Source organism: Saccostrea echinata, unplaced genomic scaffold (assembly GCF_033153115.1).
Source record: "Saccostrea echinata isolate AGI-Se365-2 ecotype Australia unplaced genomic scaffold, CSIRO_AGI_Sech_v1 ptg000002l, whole genome shotgun sequence".
NCBI lineage: Eukaryota > Metazoa > Mollusca > Bivalvia > Ostreida > Ostreidae > Saccostrea > Saccostrea echinata.
Window position 1 is genome coordinate 3,744,082 of NW_026889751.1, and position 11,254 is coordinate 3,755,335.

Sequence of the window (11,254 nt, forward strand, 5' to 3'; positions counted from 1 at the left end):
AACCAGAGATTCGGCTCCGCATACAAATAAGTTGTGACAAGATTAAAGATTTTATTTCTTTTCTGATTTTTGAAATATTAAAAATTCAAACTGAGCTTTTTGCTTTTTATATAAATATGAAATGACTTATATAAGGGTTAAATATTCATTACTTTATAAAATTAATAGTAAGTTAAAATGTCAAAAATCATGCAACATTTGTAAAAATTGATTACCATATTTGAATGAATAAATTTTTTAATAAGACTAATACTTGCTGAGCTGTAAAACAGTCCAGATAACATGAATAAATAATATTTCTTTCTATGCGCTTCAAAATTTGCCTGTATATTTGTACTCTTCTTTAAGAAGGACATGGATGAAACAATTACCCTTCTCCTGTACGTAGAATATTCATTTTAAGCTGGATTGGTTTTAAAAGACAGAGAATTTATATCCCTTTTTTAAAAATGGGGCGGGGATAAGATATGAATTTTATTTTCTTGTGAATATTGTTAATGATGTTTCTTTTGATCTGATATTTTATTCCATAACGTAGTTTAAAGTACATGCAGTCTCAGGTATGCTTTTGTCATATGATAGATTTTAAAATTTCAATGGTTCCAGAAAACACAAAAAAAATCCATTATGATTATCAAACTTTACATTTACTGTCACTCAAAATTGATAATATGTTATGGTCACTTTACATAAACATGCATTGTATTGGTATAGACAATGGCATCTTGTGTTCTAAATTCTTTTTAACAATAATAATAATGTATGTATTTATCTTTTGAATTCATACAACAAGGCAAAAAAGCTTTAAAATACCCCTACTGATTTTTAATAACGTTTCTGTCGTCTAACACCTGGCATAATTTAACCCATGGAAGTTTCTAGTTTTTGTGCACGTACGTCAAAATAATTGAATAGAAATCAAAACAAAGAATTTGATTCCATGTAGACCTGATTCTTTTGAAATAAATTAAATGATTTCTATTGTTCATGTACAGTTTATTTTTTTTATTATTATTTTTTATCCTCTGGCAACTTCCGAAAAACAAGTACATTACTTAATGCATGGCATACACGATATGATCACGGAATAGAGTTTTTATCTTACAAATGCCTGCCAATCATTTTATCAAAGTTTCACCTAATTTTTATCCTTAGAACTGTCGAGTCACAGAAGGCAATAAATAACTGTAACAATAAATCAGACCTGGAGATTTGGACAGAATTTCTGTCCACAGATAACGTAACATAATGATGTATGTCAGGCTTTTTCATTATAGCAAGTTAATTGATTTCCTTTACTCAGGAGAAATAATCACGTGGTGGCCTGTTGACAGGTGATTATAAGTGAGTGACGCCCATCTACTGATTTAAAACTTGTTTTCCAGATAAACAATTAGCAATTTGAGTTTTGTCTGCACAATGGTAAGTTCGCAAAATTTCACAATGATTTATGTGATTGAAAGATTTATTTAAAAAAAAGAATAAAGCTTTATTTTGGTCAGGTAATCATGTATATACGATGTATAACACGAAGTAATTCATGAAATTTTTAATCTTTTCAGGCACTATACTTGGTATTTGCAGCAGTGCTTGAATTCGCTTTTGCAGAACATTTACTAGGTAAGAAAATACCTTGCAAGTAAAAAGTCCTATAGTATATTAAAAGGAATTCTTTTATGAATCCTGCTTCAGACATAATATCAGAAATTTATTTTTTATTTAATTAGTTCAAACAAGGAATGTATTTTTACGAAGCCATATTCTTTTTTACATTTCAGAATTTGCCTCCTTAAGATTATGCGGAGATACCTCGGACATAATTCCGGATCCAACAGACTGTGGATATTTTTTTGATTGCACGAATTATTATGCAGTTCGTCAGCGCTGCGCACCGGGGACTTTTTTTAATGACCTTACAAAGAAGTGTGATTTTCCAGAAAATGTCCCTCGATGCGAAAAACAATTGTACGGAGAATTCAAGAATAATTACAACATGGATGGCGTTGCAGACCCAAATGAAATCATAGTTGTTAACCCAGGTAATCAAGATGATACAGAAGTCAAGAGTATACCTTCCGAAGCAAAGCAGGCATCAAATTCTGCAGTTCAAAGTGATAAAAAGGATATAGTTATCGGAAATAATACGACAAATGGAAATCATGACCCGTTTTGTTTTGGGAAAAAAGTTGGAAATTACCCAGACCCCAATAACTGTGATTTCTTTTATCAGTGTAGCTTAATATTAAGTCGAAGACAAAAGTGCGCTCCTGGGACTGTATTCAATCCAAAGAAAGACAGATGCGACTTTCCATCGCAAGTTAAAGGATGTGAAAATTCCTTTACGAGAAAAAGATATGGCTCAGTTGAACAAACACATGTAAAGAAAGAAATTTCTGGCACCGATCTAAAGAAAGCACCAGACTTTATTTTGCAGAAATTTCAACGTCCTTCGATTCCATCAGCTACAACTACTTCGAGCAAAAGATTTGAAAGTTCTACCATTACTGCAATAAAGCAAGACACTTCCAGTAAACAGTTAAGTTTAACAAACACGAAATCAGATGAATCTCTGAAGAAGACTTCAGTGCAAACCACTGACAAGAAGACAATAAAGCCATCGATTAAAGATGCTGTGGTTTATGTCAAGAAAGAGGGTGAGAAGCCAAATGAGAAAGACTTGATTTTTAAACAAAGGACCGTAGATACAAAACTTTTCAGAACAGGGAATAGAAATCTGAATATGCGTTTTTCTCTTCGAGACCTTATTAGAAATGGCGGGAAGAATCAGCCTGCTGCTAAAGAAGCTGTGACAACAACGGCCCAACCAACATCAACAAGACATGTTCGATCAACTACCACAGTGTTATTGCCTGTGGTTCCTACTAAAGCTTCTTATAAATCAATGCTGGCAAACGATTCTGTGTCTTATTCAGAGGAAAATCAGTCAAAAGTTCAAAACACACGTGTTAATGGTGAAGTAGTGAAATCATACCCACAAACATTTGATGAGATTAGAAGCAAAGTACAAAGTTCTTTGAACAAAGTTGTTGTCTCTGAATATATACAAATGGTACCTACAAAATCTGAACAAATGGGTGATTCTGTTCACTCCGCGTCAGGCGCAAGATACTCACAAAGAACAACAGCAGTAAACGCACAAACGACGACACCATCACCTAAAACAGTTGACGAGGTCCTTGAAAAGGTTGGTCACACTGTCAAACAGGCTACAGTCGAAGGAGTACTAAGTGCCGCTCCTTCCCTTCCTTTGGATACCTATTCAGTGCATGTTGATAAAGAAGGTCAAGCCAGGAAGTTTCCAGTTATAGAAACGGGAGATATCAACGGTAATTTTGGATCTCAAAAGGGGATTCTTAGCAGTATTGGTAGTACTCTTAGAGGGAAAACAGTAGACAAAAATTTGAGGGATTCTATTGAAGCCAAATTGAAAGCTTTAATGTATCTGACAACTTTCATTAAATCAGAGAGACTCAATGAGATATTTAGAGAAACATTACGAAAGAGTAAGCTGATGGATAAATTTGCAAAGAAGACTACAAATGGTTCCAAAGTGATGGCTAAAACTGGCACTAAACGGAGAGGGAACGTGCATTATCCACGGCTTATTATCGTGACTAGTATGGGGTCTGGAGATTCCAATAAAAAACTTTTAGAACAGTTTGAGGTCGGTTTGCCTCCAAAACAACGAAATTGAATTATGCAATTTTTTTATGTGTTGTAAAGATTTATTAGATTAGTGTATAATTTATTAGCGACTAGTCATAGAAAATTGTGTAAGATTGACCATGATGGATATTTTACATGACGAATGCTTGTAGTTAGTGCTTAGTTGTAAAGTTCGATCAGTATTTTCATTTAGTAAGAAATCCGCTATTTATGGCATAACAGGGTATTATTATCGTTGACTGTAATTGTTTTCAAATGTTTGTAGTAAAAAATAAATTATGATACATTTAATGTTTGTTCTTTAGACAATGTATCTTCTTATCCTTAGAAATACAAAAATATCAAAAATATTTCTGCTTCATTAAACCACATAAATAGCTTTTGATATTAACTAACATATAATATTTAAATTCAATTTCATTATATATATATATATATATATATATATATATATATATATATATATATATATATATATATATATATATATTATATTTATATATTTATATTTATATATATATATATATATATGGAGAGAGAGAGAGAGACATTATTTTATTTTTTCTATTTATCTATTATTTATTTTATATATAAATTTTTGTCTACTGTTTTCCCTCTAAGAGTACTACCAATACTGCTAAGAATCCCCTTTTGAGATCCGAAAGTATTAAAACCTATGTATTTATAACATTTTTCTTTATTTGGAGAGATACTTGATTAAGATACATAAACTAAAATAGCCTTGGAGAAAATTTTGCGGTTGCTGACGATTTTGCCAGAAAATTTATTTAGGTTTTTGTGACCTCTCTCCTTGTTAAAAGAAGTATTTCAAAATGAACAAAGCAATAATTATTCATATGACAAAGTTAAACAGATGAAAATTTATTTTATTACGTAATTTGGTCAAAATTTAGTATGGAAAGAAATTAATTAAAGACCAAGATAAATAAAACAATTGAAAAAAAAAACAATTTAACGAATCTTATATTCATTAAAATCAGGCGGATGAAATTTGATTTACATAAATCAGATATCATTTAGGAAGGTATATATAAACTAAACAACAATAGTCTTTTATTTACTCTACTTAACACAGGTAAATTACAACACAATCCAGAGATATATACACATGATGTTATGATGAGAGAAAATTAAAACAATCCGTTCATTGTACATGTATGACCTTGAATTAATTACGGAAGTTTTGGCAAAAATATGTGCAAGAACATATGAGTTATCTTAGAAACCAGATCAATACAAACTTTATACAGTCAAAGACTGGAAACTAAATATCCTTCAGAAATATTAATTTATTTATAAGGATACTTGATCATTATACACCCCTGCTTCCTCCTATGTCCAAGAAAAAGAATTTACAGAAAACTTTAAAAAAAATTACAGATAGTTTTGGACTTTGGACACTCTTCCAGTTAAAATCATCTGACAGGGCTATTTTTTGCATGAACTGCTTTGTACTCTTCATATTGATGACTTACTAGTCATGATAAAAAATTCATGTCTATAGACTCATTTTCACGAAGTTACTGCCTTAGACTTTGAAAATGTCTAATTATTACTGTTTTCCGGATTTTTTTTTGTAGTGCATGTAGATAATTAGCCGATTTTTGATTTGACCGATTATATTGAGCACTTGCAATTAAGGTTTGCGTTTAACTATTTTGGTTGAGCTATAAGGTGACCAGCTGATTTGACGATACTTTATGCTCCCGTAATCGAAGATTCGGGGACATACAGTTTTTGGTTTGCCCGTCTCTCTGTATGCTTGTCTGTTTATCTGTTAAATTGTCTGTCTGCAAGAAATGTGGATTGTGCTAGGGCTTCATTTTTCGCGTGTATTTCTTGTGACACGATCTTTCTTTGGATACCAACAATTTTGAACTCTTGACCTTGGAATTTGACCTATATTTGAACAACTTAAATCTTGAGCTTGAGCTGCATTACGGAGGCATCAGTGTTTCACTAACACATCTTGTTCCTGATATTCTAGAAGGTAATAAGCTGATTTTTCTTGTGTTTATCTTTATAATAATCACTTGCAAATCAATTAAATTTCACTTTCATGTATACTGACCTTCTGGTACTTTCTCCACAGTTACCTTCGTTGGACTTCAAAGTTGTCCCTGATAAAAACTTAATTTTTTCTACAGACATTGAATATTGAAAATAATAAATAAAAGCATTGGTATTGTTTTTATCATATCATAAAAAGTATGTCGAATGATTGGTGTTACAAAAATTACAAGTCATCTAAAATTCATTAACAGTGTTGCAGTGCACGAAAAATTGTGTTATCGAAATATCGTAAATCATTTAGACCTGGTAAGAAAAGGAGGTATAATTCGCTGATTTTAAGTTAATCAAATCTTGATAAGGTGACCTGACCTGAATCAGCCGCGTTACCACCTTTATTCATCTTGATTGGCCAGGTATCGGGTCCTTATTTCACAATGTTGACCTCATAAGAGGTAATCAATTGTTTTATTAAACCGATATAACATGTACCAAATTGCAGCCTTATTTCTAAAGCCTACAAAAATTGTTTATTATTGATCGGGATCGGTTTTCGCTAGTGAAGTTACTTACATTTTCGCAATCGGCAACCCTCGGTTGACTCCGCTACGCTCCATACAAACCTCGGATATGATTGGTGGAGGAATATGCGTCAAATCGATACATTTTTCCGCCGAAAATTGCCTTGTAACTCATTTCATATTTCGCTCTGCATAAAGTTCGTCAATAGTTTTTTTGACTTGTCTATTTCTTCCTTGTATATTGGTTTTGATTACAACCTTATTTTAGTAGACCTTGAAAGCAAAAACTTAGTGTTGGGCGTGCCACAAAGTAACTCAGATTTCAAAGGTATAACATTTTGATGAATTTCAAATAAGATCACATGACTGTATCAGCAAAATGGTAGAACAGCGTTTACGTCCGAGGTTAGTGTGCGAGGTACGAGCCACCGAGTGTACATTTTCGCATGTAAGCTTAACTCTTGATACTTGTTTGTAAGTTTTTGCACCGCTTAGTTATTAATAACGTTCGTGACTTTTGTTGTAATTTTTCACAATCACTTTTCTCGAGTATTAAGAAAATCTAGTGAAGATTTTTACTGTATTCTGCATTCCTTGAATTTGACATTGTAACGAAATTTTCAATGAATAAACGATAACTTTTAGTTTATGACGTATCATAAACTTTTGTATTTACATTCCACATTTATTTAAGAAATAAGGTATCATTTTTAAACATCTATCGGGATATAAATACGGGTTGGTCACGAGATCAAATTCCATAAAGCCCGAAGGGCTTTATGGTAAATTTGATCTCGTACCAACCCGTATTTATATCCCGATAGATGTTTTAAAATGATACCTTATTACTTATATTTACATTTGTGACTTATTCATATTATATGTTAGTCTGATTATAACATTTAACGCATGAAATGTTTTATTTTTTCAAAATCAACGGCACGAATTTGATCTATTGATTGTGCGTCGACCCTTTATGACGTCACAGAGAAATTACGTCGAACGTTTATGACGCGAGGAACCCGTGTTTATTACGGATATAGATACGCGTTGCTTTTAATAGTGTTATATAAAAGAAAACAATTGCAAATGTAAATATTATAAATTGTGTGGAAAGCGACGGCATTCAAAACACCATAACAAAGTTTGGAGGTCAAAAGGTTAAAGTATGCATTTTTATTTTGACGTCACAAACGTTGAACGCCTTGCAAGTGCATGACTTACTGAATTCAACAATCATATACCCCTACCACTTTCTCTCACCTCTAAAAATATTAACACGCAAGGATATTCCAATTCAAACAACAATTCAAATATTTAACACCTAGAAACTAATGAAACTTATAGAACTGGTATATGTTTGATGCTTGAAAGCACTGAAAAATTAGAGGATGGCATGCTATATTCTCCTAGATCTATTGACAACTAATAATTGAAATCCATTAATCCAAAATTTGTAATTTGCTTAATTAATTTTAGTTTTGAGAAGATACCCCTAACTTGAGGAAATTTAGTCGAAAGATTCTCCAGAGTTGATGAAATTCTGACTCATGTAACTGACAAAATTTGACCACATTAACCGTAATTTTCAAATATCAATCCATGCAGTAAAACATATCTGCAATTATAATAAAGAAAAATGCACAAAATAACGTCATCCAAAAAACAAGAGGAAATTTTGCAATATGGACTTGTTAAGAAGTTGATTAAAACCACAATCCATAGTTCGTGTAAATGAGTGTCTCCCTTGTGATGTATGTCCAGGAAGAAGAGATAATTATTAAGTGCATGTAAAGGTGTACATGGGCTACCTGTCGCAGAAGAATCCAGTAAAACATGAAGAGGTCGCTGTAATCATGCAAATTGTTTTTCTAATTGTGCTTGCATTATAAGAACTGTTTTTTCTTTTTTACTGCAATTTAAAAAAAACATATCTTGGAGAATGCATGTTGCCATGAAGTAATCGGCTTTCCAAAGTTTAGTTCGGAATATATGAAACGTAGAGAAATATCTGAAGCCATGCGAATTTTATCTGCAAATTGTTTGGGCGTAGGGGAATGGGGTGTGTGTGTCAAAGAATACTATATTCTAAATTTACTCAAAAAATTACTCTGAGAATCAACATTTATTATTTTCAACAAAGCGCAAGAGTTATTATATACCACAGTGTTCTTTTCAGCACACTCTAAATATAATTGCAGCATTGACTTTTAGAACCAGGTACTCCAATTTAGTTCCCCATTAACGTAATTGTGTAAACACCATTTACATAGAAACCATATTGTTAGATGAATACATATACTGAATAAAATATAAATATTCATTTAATGTGCAAAGATCATTAGATTTAATATGTCAGAGTCAATAAATTCGATCAAATTATTTGACCCAACCCGATACAGTAGACCTAGTTTTCCTTATGAAGTAAGTCATTTGATTATCCATATAATAATTATGAATAAGTCCCTTATTGTGAATGATACAGCTGACTCATCTTACGTTATATATCCATTCATTTTCAAACTTATGAATGAATTGCAAAATTGCATTGCTGTTAATGGTTTATAAGATTTATTCAACAATCATATACTCATATTTTTAATATGTACATATACCAAATGGTTAGTTGATATTCCGATCAGATGTTCGTTTCGGCACGAATGTCCCGTTTGCCGACACGTTAAGATACATTTCAAATTCAATGGTTCAGTTGTATTTAAAATGAAAGAAAAGTTTGCATAAAGAAAAAATAGTGCAATTTCATTAAATTTCCAAATATCACTGATGATCTTTTATTTTTAAGACAAAATTTAACTCAGTCGGTGGTGTTTTCAGCAGAAAAATATAAACAGATCATAAAAACAAGCTTTCAAAATTAGTTTCTCACGTATATGATATCTTTGTTACTCCATGGCATGTAATCTTGTAAATTTGATTGAAAAAAGTGGCAAAAAGGATTTATTAATGTAAGAATTAAATGTGAATGAATAGTGAAACTTAGGAAGTATACCTTGGTAATATAACTTTGATACATAAGCCTAGAAGGGTCAAATTAGAAAGACTTAAAAAGTCATTATTACATGATAAAAAATCATTATAATAAGAAAATTTTTTTCTTACTATGAAAAAAAAAACGACTTTAAAAAGTTATGAAATTTCTTTAGTCGCATTAACGATTTTTTACAACATTCTTTTTGTCTATTGAAAACGGAAAGATAGATAGTTCGCATTCTGTCCTTAATTTTCTAATGCGATTCTTCAATACATTTTCATTCTGACAGAGTGTCAAGGTTTTCCCCTTCATATTTAGCCCATTGACTAGCATACTCCTCGACGGAATTCATAACAGTTGAAATATCTGGGTTTCCTGAAGTTAGGACATTTCAAAGTGATTGTTTTTAGGTTGTCATTTTGAATGTGTCCAGCTGGACTATAGTTGAAAGAGGAGGAGGAACAAGAACACTTAGGAGGATTTTATTTTAGATGGTTTATATCTAGGCTCTGTAGAGTTTGTTTATAATTGAATATTTTGGATGCAATAGTTAGGGAATATCTGTTGAAAATGTAAGGTGTAGACTTTAACTTTAAAATATGGTGGAATACGAATCCTTTGTCCCCCAACTCTTACAATTTAAACAGTATCCAATTCATCTTCTGAAGTATGATTGTTGGTGTCCTGTAGGTATGCAATAAGGTTTAGGGATTTTCATTTTTACCCTCTGAGTCAATTGACATATCCCCACAAAACCTGGTATCCAGAACCCCTTTTACATTTTACACAGAAAAGAAGCTAATTCATCTGTTGGAATATGATTTTTTGACCTGTTGTATGCTATAAAGTTTCAAAATTTTCGTCCCCCCCGGAGCCAATTTGGAGTCGGAAAAATATTCTCAAAGTTTCTTTTAAATTTATAAAGTGCCCAAATCATATTTTGGAATAATATTTTATAACTGGGTATTTAAATTGAAATTATATTGCGCAATATGAATAGTAATTGTCTTGGAAGATATGCAATAGGGTTTCAGAATTTTCATTGTCACCCTTAGGGCCAATTGGTGGTCGAAAACCACTTTTTTGTACAAAAAACATGTTCTTACAACTGCTCTTACATTTATACAGCAGCCAAATCAACTTTTAGAATGTGACTTGTGGTGTCCTGTAGATGTGCAATGTAGTTTCAGAATTTCTAATATCCAAGAAGCCAAAAGAGGACCGAAAATTCATTTTTTTTTTATACAGAGAAACTTACCCTCCAAAACTCTCTTTCAAACAGTTCCTTAATTTCAGATCGGTAATGAATTTATCGTATGAAATGCTAATATAAGAGATCCACGGGCCTCATGCTCACCTGAGCATTTTATATTTAATTTGATACATATATACTTATGTAAATTATGGAATAAGTATTGTTGCTCCTTCATTAGTTGCTCGGGTACAAAGGAGAATAATCACTTATATGCAGTATAACTGTCTTATGACAGTATCTAGTCATTAATTTTGCTTTCTATACCCTAATTATTTGCAAAATATTTTTGCATGCGTACTTAATGATAGTAATGATGAACTAATCAGAGTACAAATTCTTGTAATGTACGTATAATATTAGTACTTCTTGAAGAACATTAGTTTAAAGTTATAGTATATGTTAACCTTAACAATGGATCATAGGTGAAATATAGAGAGAACGAACTCAAAGTCCAAAGAAACAATACAAATTAAGAGCAGAACAAACATCTGAATAAATAAGAAGTGGGATCAAGTGCCATGGAGGAGTAAGCATCCCATATCGGGTAAACAGAGTAGAAATTAAACTACTATTCATTGTATAAGTAAATAACACTTAAAACCAGCTTAGTCTCTGCAGGGATAGTTAACAAGTGTTTACCAGTACAATTTTCATTGATTTTTATATCCATGCTTTCTGTAAAAATGTTCTAGTAAATTGTTGTTATTCTGGCCCGTACAACACACCATCTTCTTCCTCAATTTCTTAAATTTTCTCGACTCTTACAGT

At 31.7% G+C, this 11,254-nt stretch overlaps 1 protein-coding gene across 1 annotated transcript; it reads left to right on the forward strand.

The window, feature by feature from the left end:
• Positions 1–354: 354 nt before the first annotated feature.
• LOC133203689 (uncharacterized) lies at positions 355–3,939 on the forward strand. Its single transcript, XM_061339463.1, has 4 exons — positions 355–380; positions 1,156–1,240; positions 1,563–1,620; positions 1,779–3,939. The coding sequence occupies exons 1-4, from the start codon at positions 355–357 to the stop codon at positions 3,713–3,715; spliced, it is 2,106 nt and encodes a 701-aa protein (XP_061195447.1). The 3' UTR covers positions 3,716–3,939.
• The last annotated feature ends 7,315 nt before the right edge of the window (positions 3,940–11,254 follow it).

Coding starts and splice junctions, on each gene's coding strand:
- LOC133203689 (XM_061339463.1), top strand. CDS start 355: ATGGATGAAACAATTACCCTTCTCCT. Junction 1,241..1,562: donor AATTTCTGTCCACAGATAAC/GTAACATAATGA, acceptor TAATCTTTTCAG/GCACTATACTTGGTATTTGC. Junction 1,621..1,778: donor TTTTGCAGAACATTTACTAG/GTAAGAAAATAC, acceptor TTTACATTTCAG/AATTTGCCTCCTTAAGATTA.